Source organism: Botrytis cinerea, chromosome 15, assembly GCF_000143535.2.
Source record: "Botrytis cinerea B05.10 chromosome 15, complete sequence".
Classification (NCBI taxonomy): Eukaryota; Fungi; Ascomycota; class Leotiomycetes; order Helotiales; family Sclerotiniaceae; genus Botrytis; species Botrytis cinerea.
This window is the reverse complement of record NC_037324.1, coordinates 1,310,267-1,322,994: the sequence shown is the minus strand read 5'-3', so window position 1 is coordinate 1,322,994 and position 12,728 is coordinate 1,310,267. Positions and strand designations below refer to the sequence as shown.

At 45.3% G+C, this 12,728-nt stretch overlaps 5 protein-coding genes across 5 annotated transcripts; 3 read left to right on the top strand and 2 right to left on the bottom strand.

Annotated features, from left to right (window-relative positions):
* Positions 1 to 228: 228 nt before the first annotated feature.
* On the bottom strand, positions 229 to 2,189 carry BCIN_15g03750 (hypothetical protein). The gene is made up of 2 exons (XM_001558308.2): positions 710 to 2,189; positions 229 to 656 (listed from the first exon to the last, which is right to left on the bottom strand). Exons 1-2 carry the CDS (start codon positions 1,928 to 1,930, stop codon positions 597 to 599), a joined length of 1,281 nt encoding a protein of 426 aa, XP_001558358.1. The 5' UTR covers positions 1,931 to 2,189; the 3' UTR covers positions 229 to 596.
* Positions 2,190 to 2,360: 171 nt separating this feature from the next.
* Positions 2,361 to 5,990, top strand: BCIN_15g03740 (hypothetical protein). Its single transcript, XM_001558307.2, has 2 exons — positions 2,361 to 3,356; positions 3,491 to 5,990. Exons 1-2 carry the CDS (start codon positions 2,917 to 2,919, stop codon positions 5,799 to 5,801), a joined length of 2,751 nt encoding a protein of 916 aa, XP_001558357.1. The 5' UTR covers positions 2,361 to 2,916; the 3' UTR covers positions 5,802 to 5,990.
* A 125-nt stretch (positions 5,991 to 6,115) lies between these two features.
* BCIN_15g03730 (hypothetical protein) lies at positions 6,116 to 7,318 on the top strand. The gene has a single exon (XM_001558306.2). It carries the CDS (start codon positions 6,445 to 6,447, stop codon positions 7,225 to 7,227), a length of 783 nt encoding a protein of 260 aa, XP_001558356.1. The 5' UTR covers positions 6,116 to 6,444; the 3' UTR covers positions 7,228 to 7,318.
* BCIN_15g03720 (hypothetical protein) lies at positions 7,284 to 8,156 on the bottom strand. The gene is made up of 2 exons (XM_024697571.1): positions 7,635 to 8,156; positions 7,284 to 7,524 (listed from the first exon to the last, which is right to left on the bottom strand). The coding sequence occupies exons 1-2, from the start codon at positions 7,931 to 7,933 to the stop codon at positions 7,470 to 7,472; spliced, it is 354 nt and encodes a 117-aa protein (XP_024553387.1). The 5' UTR covers positions 7,934 to 8,156; the 3' UTR covers positions 7,284 to 7,469.
* A 58-nt stretch (positions 8,157 to 8,214) lies between these two features.
* BCIN_15g03710 (hypothetical protein) lies at positions 8,215 to 11,638 on the top strand. Its single transcript, XM_001558304.2, has 5 exons — positions 8,215 to 8,819; positions 8,877 to 8,905; positions 8,964 to 9,065; positions 9,324 to 9,966; positions 10,025 to 11,638. The coding sequence occupies exons 1-5, from the start codon at positions 8,509 to 8,511 to the stop codon at positions 11,379 to 11,381; spliced, it is 2,442 nt and encodes an 813-aa protein (XP_001558354.1). The 5' UTR covers positions 8,215 to 8,508; the 3' UTR covers positions 11,382 to 11,638.
* The last annotated feature ends 1,090 nt before the right edge of the window (positions 11,639 to 12,728 follow it).

The following is a 12,728-nucleotide window of genomic DNA, read 5'->3' as shown; positions in this document are numbered from 1 at the left end:
TCTACCCGATAAATACTCTACGAACTCGAATCAACAAGCGAGTTTCGCTCTCTTCCTGTCTCTACACAGGTACCATTCAGCCATCCATTGCTTTTCCCTCTTTCCTCTTGGGTCGAGTTCCCCAATGAGTTAGTTGCCTTGATGTGTATTATTATTATTATTGCAATGCACAAATCACACAACTCCACTTTATTCTCACCGAAAGACATGGATCGAAGAAGCAATAAATGTATGAAAAGTGATGATTTGAAAATTCCATGTCTATACATATCAACAACATAACAGAACAAACAAACTAGGTATCCCACCCCTCCAAGATTTTGCGAGACCCATGCTTGCAACCAAAACTCCTATATTGTAATATGGCATGCTTCCACCCAGAAAGATCACTAGCGAAGCATGCATGGTTGAACATTTGCGGAATGCTTGTCCATGATGCGGGACAGATTTGGGTATTCAAATGTTTTTCTCGAGATATATCATTATGGGTAGGATCGTGTGACAGAAACTACGGGCAATATGACGTAAGTAAGGAAAGGTTATGGTGGATTTGGAAAGTCTCGGTATTAACAAGTCTATGTGGACGAGAAGGAACTTTAATGGATGCGGTCCAATCTGGCTCTGTTCATAGCGATTTGATCGTCGACACGGTCGCTCTGGGAAATAGTTAGCAATCATATCAGACAAATGGAACCACATAATAGCATACCTTGCCAATAATTCTCTCAATGTGTTTGTTCTGGTCATCAACTTCACGACCAGTAGCCTTTGCTAGTAAGTTCAATCTTCCGGCAGCATGACCAAGAGCATCCAAGTTAGAGTCAATTTCATTCTCCATTTCGTCATCCTCAGAGTCGGCCTCGAATTGATATTTAGATCTCTCTGCAAGACTGGCCTTGGTTGCTGTTGCTCGATATCCTACATCTCCTGGCTGAAGATCTCTGAAGTTTGCCTCCATTCTCTGGGAAGATGCGAAAGCTGCATTTCGAGTCTCCTCACGCTGATCACGTTCGGTTCTATGCTTGTTGATAATATCATCATCTCGTTGAGCCTTTCTCGACTTTGCTGTGAAAGGATTGGAAACATGGACGGCGAACATACTCTTGTTAAGAGTCTTCAATTCTTTCGCTTTCTCCTCAGCGATTCGGTTATGGTTGGCAGCAAGATCCAAGTTCTTCTCGGTATTGTGGATACGTTCTCCTTGTGCACCTAGACGAGCCAAGGTAGCACGGCCAGTTTCTTCAGCTTGGGCCGCGATTCTCAATGCGTTTCGAGTAGATGAAACATCCTCTTGCTTCATGGCCCTAATCTGAGCCTTTGTTGCTTGAACGTCTTCCTCTTCCTCTTCTTCGGCAGTAAGTTGCCTTTCTTCTCCATATCCTCCATACCCACCTCCAGTTGATGGGCCAGCATTTGACTGAGCACCGTATGGTGGAGGTGGTTGCTCAGAGCCAGCAGCTGCCTTTTGTGCATATCTATCCTTTGCGCCACCGAATAATTCATTCTTGTTATCTTCTGTCGTAGTTGTATCGTTACTGTTGGATCGTCCTAAGCCACCATAACCAGATGGGCCATATTTGGATCCCGAGTTGGCGGCAGGGCCATCGTATCTGTTTGCGCCATATCCACCACCATTTCCGTACTTCTCAGATCCGTATCCACCACCATTTGGAGCCGGAGCTCGAGGACTAGGGCCACCCATTCCACCTCGAGGACCACCGGGCAAACCGCCATTAGGGGCACCTGCAGCCCCTGGAGCAGTGTATTGTTGTCTGGCTGATTGATATGGAGATTGGGTGGGTTGAGCGGGCGTGTTCGCAAACTTGTTACTATCTTGTGCGTAAGGGTCGGCTTGAGGCTGTGGAGTGGCATAAGGGTTCGCTGCCGGAGCAGGAGAGGCGTTCTTGTCTTTTCGTGAAAACAGACCCATCGTGAGGATATGAATGAGATGGCAATTATTTGACTGAAAGGTAGGATTAACAGGAATATAGATAGAGAATGATGAGAATCGAACGATGGAGTCTATTGTGTTTGGCAAAGCAAAAGAAGGGAGTTGAAGTATCTGATCAAACTGGATCTGGGTTTATTCTTAAATGTGGTGAAGTTGTAACAAAGGGTTGTCTTGAGAATATGGGTCGAAGATGCAAATGAGTTTCGGTTTCAGGGTGTTAATCCGTGAACACGATGCCTGAAGATTGGTGGGGCTTAGCCTATGTGGAACCTCCGAGCCCCATTAGCCACATAATTAAGGTGATAAACCCAGTAAGTACATTTGCTAACCCGAGCCAAGATCTATAATAAGTGAAGATGATTGGAATGATGAGAACCAATAATTGGATGTGAAACTAATGCCTTTCCCCGGGCCAAAAATCAATGACCACCGGTTGACCAGACGGTGTGTGACTGATAGATTATGACTGTTATCTGACAGCACCTACTCGTACATGCAATTATTTAATATGCATATTCTCCTCCTCTACCCTACATCATCCTGCCTACGTTGACGCCAACAATCTACTTGCCCATACAAAGAGAAGTTATATCGAGATGACTTCTGCCCCGTCCGCATAACTATTCTTCCAGTTCAAGATCTTTTTCCAGCCAATCTTCAGTTAATCTCTAGTTCCTGGAGCTGTCCAGCAAACCAGTTACCTAGCCACACACACCAACATCAAAATGCTTTTGCGATTATTACGCCCTTTTCGAATACATAAACACCACATAGCTATACAGTCTTCCTTGGTGGTTGGGAGAATATCAATACGGCGACGGCAGTCTTTGGAGAAGGTACGGACTATTGGGTGAGACTTGGACGGCTCGAAGTGGTGGCAATAGTTCCTGTAGCATTGAAATTTGGATATTGAACGGAGAGCTGGATAATTGAGCAGTGGCAACGACTAGAATTGATACCGGAAAATGGCATCGATTTTTACATATGAACCCGAACCCCCAAGGGTAGAATCACCATGGTTGTTGACTCCTGCCGATTCTCCTAAACCAGCTTCACCTCAGCCATATCCAAAGTCTCTCAACAGCTCCCCCGGCTCAACTCACATTTCGGACTATGGAGTCACAAAATTGGAGGCAGAACCACAAGAAGGTCCCACAGAATACAAGCTACATCTTTTGTTGCGACCGAGGAGGACATATAGTACTTCAAGCACTGGCTCAATAATATCTGGTTCTCAACAGCACAAACAGCAACCCCTTAATCAGGAGAAAGCGAGTCCCATACTGGCACCATCCAATCAGAGCAAACAAAAACGTCTAGAGCAGCTCACAACTCAATTGCTGTGGCGCCTACAGCAGTCGTCCCCGTATCATGCATCATCTACAAGTGATCTGGTATTACCGAAGTGAGTGCATTACCCCATAGCGGTGATTGTGTGTTAGGCCGATGTGGCCCAATCTCAGATTAAAATAATCAAATTTGAGACATGCAATGAAGTGTACCTGATTGTAAACTGGCGCTGATTTTGATGTCCAACAGATTGCCTGGCAGCGCAACGAGCTTAGATGCTCCTTCAAGACCCGGGAAGCTGTTAGCTGGGCTTGAGGAAAGCCGTGGAGCACTGTATGAAATAGGTGTTTCTGATGACGGTACCTTTGTCGGTCTGACGAGCGATGAATTAGACGAGAGTTTAACAAACCTACGGGCTATGGCAGCTAGTCTTGGATGCAATGTTGAGATTGTTCGGAAGGTAGTTGTTGGGGAATGTGAGTGGCAAGAAACAGATGAACCCGCAACATCTCAAATTTCACAGCGACTCAAGAAACAAAAACCATGGTTGGTCCCTGAAGATCAAGCGATATCAACAAATCTCCGGCACCGAGAGAAATTGTGGGTCGCTGAAGCCCTCATTACTCCAGATCTCAGTTCGAAACGAGCACAGTCAATGAGCTACGATGAAGCTCCTGTCATTCGTCAACAAACTCCACAGCCTACGATCAATGAGGTTATTGAGGCGTCTGCTCTTCAACGTGAGGATACAACTGAACAGCTGCGTATCACCCTTACTGGTCCCACTACATCTGGCAAATCAAGTCTATTAGGTACTTTGTCTACCACAACGCTTGATAATGGCAGAGGTAAAAGTAGACTCAGTTTGTTGAAACATCGACATGAAATTGCTACAGGGATTACAAGTTCCGTGGCGCAGGAGTTAATTGGTTACAAAAACTCACAGGTCATAAATTATGCTTCTGGCAATGTAACGTCTTGGACAGATATTCATGCCACAGCAGAAGATGGCCGGCTTCTATTTGTTTCTGACTCTGCTGGTCATCCTAGGTATCGCAGGACAACAGTGCGAGGCTTGGTTGGTTGGGCTCCCCATTGGACTGTTCTATGTGTGGCAGCAGATGACACTGGTTCGAGCGGTGCCGGAAGTACTTCAACAACAGAGCTTCTTGGCACTGTTGGAGCAGGAACCGACCTTGCAAAAGCACATCTTGAGCTTTGTTTGAAACTGGATAAGCCTTTGGCTATTGTGATCACCAAGCTTGATCTAGCTTCAAGACCTCGTTTAAGCGAGACACTGTCGAAACTTCTATCTGCTATCAAAGCGACAGGGAGAACTCCTTCAATTCTTCCACCAGATAATTCTAAAAATATCATTGATGCCGATCTAATTAGTATACTTCCTCAAGATACCGATACTGTTAAAAAAGTCATCAATACGATGGCAATGTCAGATCTCAGGTCCATTGTTCCTATCATTCTCACAAGTGCGGTCAAGGGAACCGGTATTCGTCAGCTTCATGCTCTTCTCCAGGCTTTGCCGATACCTACACCACCCACTCCTAACGACTATATTGGCATGGCACTTAATCCAGAACAACCCTCGTCTCTATTTCACATTGAAGATGTGTTTGGGGTGCCAGCTTCCTATGATGCTTTGGCCTGTAATAGTAATAGCATTAGTGCGGGAACTGTAGTTGCCGGTCATCTTAGGTTTGGTAGGCTATCAATTGGAGATAGTATTGTCGTAGGCCCTTTCCCAGCAGGTTCTGACAATGGTGACTCCCCTAAAACTGGCCCCCGTTCTTCTCCCACCAGTCCAGGTACCTCACTCACGTATCCCTCAGCAACCGAGCTTTCTAGGATAGCCTTAAGAAACACGCCATCTGCCTCAATTACTAAAGGCGAATGGCACAATGCACATATAGTCAGCATTCGTAATCTTCGCCTGCCAGTGCACACAATTGAAGCTGGTCAAGTCGGAACCGTCGGCATTGTTCTCGACTTACCGACTCAAGAAGACTCAAATAGTCCTATGGAAAGTTCTTCTCAAACTGCTCCTCGAATCCGCAAAGGAATGGTGATGGCAATCCCCAGTAAACATATGATTCAAACTCATCATTCTCTTCAAGCTGCCAGTGGTTTCACTGCCTCCTTTGATGATGGTGACATTAATTCCGTCACTCCAGGCACAGTAGTGGTAATATACATAGCTAGTGTTCGCGCTTCAGCTCGGGTCCTCAAACTAACCCCTAATCTCCCTGCCAGAGATATGGGAGCAGAAGATGCAGAAGATGTTTTTGGATTGGGACTACTGGATGGCTGTGATGTAGCTGATTCCAACGGGAAACTAAAAGATGAGCCATTTATTTTTGGCACCGATGGCATTACAGATGTCAGTTTTGAATTGTTGACATGTAGGGAATGGATAGAGTTGGGTAGTCAGGTTTTGGTCATGCCCGGGGGTGGTCATGGACTGTATTCTGGAAGCGAGCGGGGAGAGAAGGGAGTTGCTGGGTTGGAAGGCTTTGTAGGGAGAGTTGGGGAGGTTGTTGATTAAATGTTACTCTCGAGTTGATGGGTTGTAATTATTAGCTTGGCTATGTGCCGAAAAAGGTACGAGGAGTTGAATGGGATAGTATTGTGTGTATGTTATTTAAGCGTACGTACCTTATGCACCGCACTAGAAGGCGTAATTTCTTAGAGCAACTTTTGTCATCGACTGAAGAAATGCAAGATAGTTCTTACAAGAGGGTATATTTTGTCCTTAATTACTAATCATCCTTTCCTCTATGTTTTTCACTATCTCCCCATCTCCTTCCACCTTACCTCATCTCACCAAGCACAAACAGCCAATTCACTTACATGCCGCGAATTCAAAAGCCATCTGAATACCCAGTGAGGTCAGCTGCTGAGAAGCTGCTGAATGTAAAGCCTGCTTCTGTCTATTCTACTTCTATATGTGCCCACGGACAAACACGTATAACGCAAACATTCTCAATGCAAACACTCTCAACGCAAACACTCATAATGCAAACACGCTTAATATAAAAACGCTCAACGCAAATTCCCTCACCTCAGATTTAAATCCTGAATTGATCACATACATTTCTGAATCTAACTTGTGGTGTGGCCTAGAGATTGGCAATATCCACCCATCGGCAAAACTCACCCTACATCCCAAGTGAGTTGTTAATATCATCATGCCAGACGAAAATGAGGATTCAAGGCCTTCTGCCCCTCCTGAATACGACGTATTCGATCCCCGCGAGGCTTTCACGTTGCTCACCTCCCCAAGAAGCGACGAGCGCACCGGCTCCCTCGAGCGCGACCTTGAATCGGATCCCATACCTATCATTAGAAGATTCTATCCTCCCCTTCCCACTGACACGCCTACTATACTTTTCAACCCCGCTCACCGTTTCATCCGCCGCACTAACCCTCGCGAGATACTGATTTACACCGATGGTTCCTGTCTATCCAATGGTCTCGGCGGGTCTCGCGCCGGCTGTAGTTTCGTCATCTCCCCTCACCACAAATTGGGTTTCAGACTCGAAAACTCTGGGCCAACCGGGGAGCTCCATCCCCAAACCAGCAATCGCGCCGAACTGCGTGCCGTGGTTGCTGCTCTCGAATATCGCGTCTGGCAAGGCGATAGCTTCGGGGCCTGGGTTCGTCTCATCATCGCTACCGACTCTGAATACGTGGTCCTTGGCGCCACTGAGCGAATCAATGGTTGGATTCAGCGAGGCTGGCGTACCAGTACGGGAACTGAGGTTATGAATCAGGATTTATGGAAGCGTTTGATATATTACATCAAGAAAGCGGCTCGGCCTTTGAGGTTTTCGGGACCTCCTCATGGGACTGCGGTGGAATTCTGGAAGATTCCGAGGGAGTGGAATGGGGAGGCGGACGCCGAGGCGAAGAGAGGAGCTCAGTTGGAGGGGGAGCAGGAGTTTCGGGTGATGAGTGGGATGATGGTTTGATCTTTTGTGGACGAGAATTAGACACTGCATATCGGTGGTGTGATGACTACCATCTATTTCAATATTTCACAATTAAACATCTAAGTGCGAAGATATACTGTAAGAAATGTTCGTCGTATGCTGTTATAATGTTTTTTATGCTGGCTAGTAGCTATCTCACACGACGCCGTATGAATCGCTTTTAGATTTGGATGTGGGTAAGAGATTGATTGCTGCATATCCTGTGATATGATTCGAAAACTTCAAAAGTCCTCTAGTTTATAAACCTCATAACTCACTTCTTCGTATGGGTGTGTCCTGTTCTCTATAGTTAGCCCCATCTTCTGCTAAACCTCTCGCCATTCCCTTCTTCGCTTCTCCTTAAATTACATGTCTCCTTTTTATGAACAACTAAACATGAAACTCACCTCTTCAATGCCTCAACCGCTTTCCTTGTGACTTCCTCCCCGGTACACAAAATATGCACCAAAACCTCCTCCGTTCGTTCTAAAACCCCTACTTTCCCTGTGTGAGGCACAGCCCCCTTCTCTGCTACTGGCAAAAACTGCCCAAACCCCGGGATTTCAAAACAGACTTTGATGTATTTTCCATCGGCGTACACTCCACCGCCCACAGCGAATATGGCATCCTTTGTCGCGGAGAGGTGAGATGGGAGGACGCGATAGACGAGCTTGTAGCGTGTCTGGGAGTTGGAGGAGGCGGACATTTTCAAATTGGGTTTGGAGAGTTGAGATGGAGTGAAATTGATAGGACTGGGGAATGCAACAAAGGAATTGATCTACCTACACACTCTATGCAGCGAACTTATCGTTGTCTGATCAGCAATTCGCCTATCACCGAACAGCCACCATTTTAACGGCGATTCGTGAATATTCCTTCAAATCCATTACACATAATATATCTGTTCTGCGCTATCTCTGCCGCACTCCACACAGTGGTCGACATAGCACAAGTTAAATACCACGGCGTCGGTATCGATGCATCCAAGAAAAAGTAAAAGTTTCAATTCTTGCATTTGATTCGCTCGTCTTATCCTCGCCGCTTAAAGCCTGCCATCCTTATCGTGCCTCTTACCATTCGAAATCTAGTCAATCTGCCCTGAGCCACCGTGGCCACCTCCTTATCTTTACCTCATACGCCTTGCGTCATGCCATAAAGTCATCAAACGGCGCTGGATCCTGCAATTCCAAGAATTTGTATTATCAATAAATACTACTCGCTGCCACTACTCCGTACCATATTCCTCGTCCTAAAGTCTGGGCATGGTCTGATGAAGGGATAATGGGCCAAGCATCTTCTTCTCCTTCTCTCTCTCCTATATCTCCTAGACCTACGACGCTCCCTAGAAATTATCGTGGAAATGCACGTGAGAACCAGAATGAGAGATTTATCAGTACGGAGACAACACAGTTGTTGACACCGGACCCGGAGGATATCGAGGGAGATGCAGATGTGAGGAGCGGAAATGGAGATAGGAGCACGGTGATAGGGAGACATGATGGCCATGCGTGCTATCATCCTCACGCCATTGGAGATATATGTTATCCCCAAGATGAATTTGGGGATTTGCCGGTTTACAAGACAATTCATCGGTTTGTTTCCTGCTTCATATGAATTTGAGCTGGAGAATGATACTGATAGAATATTAGGATAAGGAGGGACGTTATCTCGGCGATTGGTGAGTTTTGTCAAACGGGGAGATGGGGAAGTGAGAGTTAGACTAACGGGAAAGATAGACGATCCATACAGTTTGGAACAATTGAGGGATCCGAGATTGAACGTATCAGTTGTCAGACCGTTGGTAGATAAGCTGTATGATTTGGATGATTTGTCGGTCGGTATGTTACTGTTTTCTTATTCTTATTCTCATCAGATTACTTTGAATTTTGGGGGAATGGATGTTAGTACTTTCCCAAGCGACGAGAACAAACAGCAGAAGAAATTTGGAAAATGTTAGATGAGGGGATGGTAAAACATGGGCGATTTTCTGAGTAGTTCTCAGAGAGAGCACGCTTGTTTTTACCACCAACGCTCTACAAAGTCTTTGTTGTTTCGTCCAGATTAGTTCCTGCCTTCAGATACTAATAAACTCCAAGTGTATTGTCTTCTCGTCAACAAAACACAGTTCCAACGTGAACAATTAGCTCTACCCCATCAACAGAGCATTTGCACCACGCGTGCCCATCTATGCGAGATAGTTGCCAATCGAGTTCTACGCCGTTTCCACGAGGATCATACCGGCTCGGAAGGGTTACTTCTTCTGTCTCGCATTCTCGTAGGAGGTTTCGATCCATTTCAAGGTGCTCCAAATAATGTCATCCAAGAAAGCAGTAACTTTGGTTGGGCTGTCAAGTCCCGTACAGGCGCCAATCGAAGGTTGCCAGCCTTAGAAATTGCCATTATTTCTCAAAGCAAAGCGTTTCTTAGTTCATCGGCATGCCAAAAAGTAATAAGCGCAATATACGAGGGTAGAGTCATATACACTCCAACGGCGTTCATGGATATTCTGCCTGATCACTACAAGAATAAACCTATTTCGTTGTACAACCCAAGAGAGGCACCATTGTTTAATCAATATAGACTTATAGTTCCTCGTACGAGGAATTATCTAGAAGTCTGCCACTTTCTGCTACTGCTGGTATTCTATTTGTATGTAATGGCAGATCGGGATCCAGCTACATTTGGTGGGATGGAATTGTTATTCATTGTTTATACATCGGGTTGGTCTTTGGATCAATTGTAAGTTCTTTGAAGCATTTCAGTGGAATCTGGCAGCTCTTATTAACGCCAATTGCAGTTGCTCAATACTTGAACACGGATGGCACGTATACACTCAAAATCTCTGGTCCTTCCTTGATGTTACTTTCGCCGCAATTTTCGGAATTTATCTCGCGCTCCGTTTCAAAGGCTGGCACACCGATAATGTTGGCACTGGCCAACAAGCACTGGATGTCCTCGCCTTGGGAGCTCCTGTCCTTGTTCCACGTCTAGCATTCAATCTCATGTCCGAAAACATGCTGTTCATTTCTCTCCGGGCCATGATGCGCGATTTCACTGTACTAACAATCCTTGCCGTATGGTGTTTTGCTGGGTTTCTGCTCTCTATGATTTGGCTCGGTAATGGTATTCATGAGCCAATAACAGTTTCTAAATGGATGCTCTGGATATGGTTTGGACTCGATGGCACAGGCATCACAACATCTGCTCAATTCCATTGGCTCCTCGGTCCGATCCTCATGGTCACTTTCGCATTCCTGGGCAACACTCTCTTTCTTACCATCCTCGTCTCCATGCTTTCAACAACCTTTTCGACCATTGTTTCAAATGCTACCGCAGAAATTCAATTCCGCCGTGCTGTTCTTACCCTCGAAGGTGTAAAATCAGACTCCCTTTTCGCTTATTTCCCTCCCTTCAATATCCTTGCCCTCTTTGTCCTCATGCCACTAAAATTCGTCCTAACACCACGTTGGTTCCACAAGATTAATGTGGCAGCCGTGCGCTTTCTCAATGCCCCCCTCCTACTTCTCATCGGCTATCTCGAACGACGTCAGTTATGGGCCGGCCCCCGTCGTCAGAAAGAAGCAGAGCAACTACCCCGTCCCCCTCATCGTCCTCGGCTTTGGGATTTTTCCAGGGGCTTTAGCGTTCACGGTGACCTACAAGCAGTATTCGATGCGGAACCTCCGAGTGATATCGCGGATGAAATTGGAATGGAAGCTGATAATGTTGTCCCACGCGATCGGAATGTTTTCGAAAATGACTTTGCGCAAGAATTCAATGGGTCGAAGAAATCAAAATCAAAATCTGAACAGAAACCAGTTAATCCGAGAGAACACATGAAAAGAAGAGATACGGCTAATAGTGCCAAAAGAATTAGAAGAGATTCGGTAGCTCCATTCGCGGGAATGACCATACCGAAACATTTGAGGGATTTGTTGAATGAGGGAAGTAGCGACGAAGAAGGTGAGGATATCAAAGGAAGGCTAGAGAAACTAGAGCAATGTATGGGGAGGGTAGAAGGGCTGTTAGGGAGATTGTGCAGAGAATTGGATGGGAAGAGTGTACAAGGTGAAGGTGAAGAAGTAGACGTGGGAGGAGATGGAACATTGAGTGATTTAGATTCGAGTGTGGCGGTAGAATTTTCAGATGATTAGATTCAGGCTGAGTTGGGTGTTAGGGATTGGAATGGCGAGGCATAAATGGGTGGTTGTATTAAATTGTTTTACATGCATAAAATAGAGGTTGGGATGGTAGCATTTATGTTTTGTCTGTTGTTTAGCATAGCATAGCATAGCATAGCGGAGCGAGTCGAATTGAGAATTTACTACATCTGATACACTACGTGTCGCTCTTAACAAATAACCAGTGGAAAACAAAGCAGGGCAATCAGCATTTCCCAATACCCCTTCCAAGGCAGCTACAGTGCATCACATTCATCCAAGCAACCCCAGATAAGTATTCACTAGCGCCTTCCATAAATTCCCTCGTACCTCTACTCTGATACATGACATTACTCGCTTAAATATTTACACTCCATCAATACCGCTCGCTCGCTAGCTGATCCACCCCGGCAGAACCCAACCGAATAGACCTTAGATAAAGTAGCTACTATGTGAATTCGTAGATATACAACAAACTTAATAAACCCAATCAGCGCTGTCAATTCTCATTTGAACATATTCGATAAACTTCTCAAGGGAGTATTGATGTTCAGTGGGTTGAATGAAAGAGGCATTGTTATGTAGGTATCTGAATGAATACTTAGGGAGTGTAATTAGTTAGTATTGTATCACTCAATACATACGTAATGACTCATTTGAATATGATCCCGGATGTTTTACTCGGGATCATGATCGCTATGCTATGTCATGCGATGCAAAAAAAAAATCATACATACCTAGCTACCAGATACGTAACGAAACCTCGTCGGGCTATCAAGTCTTCGTACATGTGAAGATTTCAGGCATTGAATATCCCAAGGGGGATCGGAGAAGGAAGAACATGCAATGGTTCTCATACCAAAGAAACGAGTTATTACTATGAGATTATTAATACAGTTATTCTATAATAAGCAAGACAAGCTGTTTTTAACAGCTACGCAGCTCCAGATGAAAAATTCACCACATCTCCCCTACTAAATACAAGTCATAATCAGACACATAACCCTCAAACCACTCCTCTAGTCCATCATTTACACATAAACAGAGATAAGAGCGAGGCATCATTTATGTATATCCCGAGTCCCAAGGAATGGAGAGAGAGAGAGAGAGAGAGAGAGAGAGAGACGTTCCACCTAACAAGACTGCCCAGTCTCAACATCCACCGCATCCATCAACTTGCGAGCGCACCGAGTACCAAACACAACATACTCTTCTTGAGTAAAATGTAAAAAATAAATACGTAAGCATATACATACAGCCTCGTTACAAAATACCACACACCGCCCACCGAGCTCAAGGCTTCCCTATCTGTCCATTCTCTGACTCGACGAACTCATCGTA

What these genes read in the sequence shown, in the direction of transcription:
- BCIN_15g03720 (XM_024697571.1), bottom strand. Translation starts at nt 7,933, where the DNA reads ATGTCCGCCTCCTCCAACTCCCAGACACGCTACAAGCTCGTCTATCGC. An exon ending in GCGGTTGAGGCATTGAAGAG is followed by an intron (nt 7,525 to 7,634) that starts GTGAGTTTCATG and finishes TATAGAGAACAG; the next exon opens with GACACACCCATACGAAGAAG.
- BCIN_15g03750 (XM_001558308.2), bottom strand. Translation starts at nt 1,930, where the DNA reads ATGGGTCTGTTTTCACGAAAAGACAAGAACGCCTCTCCTGCTCCGGCA. An exon ending in TTGAGAGAATTATTGGCAAG is followed by an intron (nt 657 to 709) that starts GTATGCTATTAT and finishes ACTATTTCCCAG; the next exon opens with AGCGACCGTGTCGACGATCA.
- BCIN_15g03730 (XM_001558306.2), top strand. Translation starts at nt 6,445, where the DNA reads ATGCCAGACGAAAATGAGGATTCAAGGCCTTCTGCCCCTCCTGAATAC.
- BCIN_15g03710 (XM_001558304.2), top strand. Translation starts at nt 8,509, where the DNA reads ATGGGCCAAGCATCTTCTTCTCCTTCTCTCTCTCCTATATCTCCTAGA. An exon ending in TTTGGATGATTTGTCGGTCG is followed by an intron (nt 9,066 to 9,323) that starts GTATGTTACTGT and finishes ATAAACTCCAAG; the next exon opens with TGTATTGTCTTCTCGTCAAC. An exon ending in GGTTGGTCTTTGGATCAATT is followed by an intron (nt 9,967 to 10,024) that starts GTAAGTTCTTTG and finishes CGCCAATTGCAG; the next exon opens with TTGCTCAATACTTGAACACG.
- BCIN_15g03740 (XM_001558307.2), top strand. Translation starts at nt 2,917, where the DNA reads ATGGCATCGATTTTTACATATGAACCCGAACCCCCAAGGGTAGAATCA. An exon ending in AGTGATCTGGTATTACCGAA is followed by an intron (nt 3,357 to 3,490) that starts GTGAGTGCATTA and finishes GATGTCCAACAG; the next exon opens with ATTGCCTGGCAGCGCAACGA.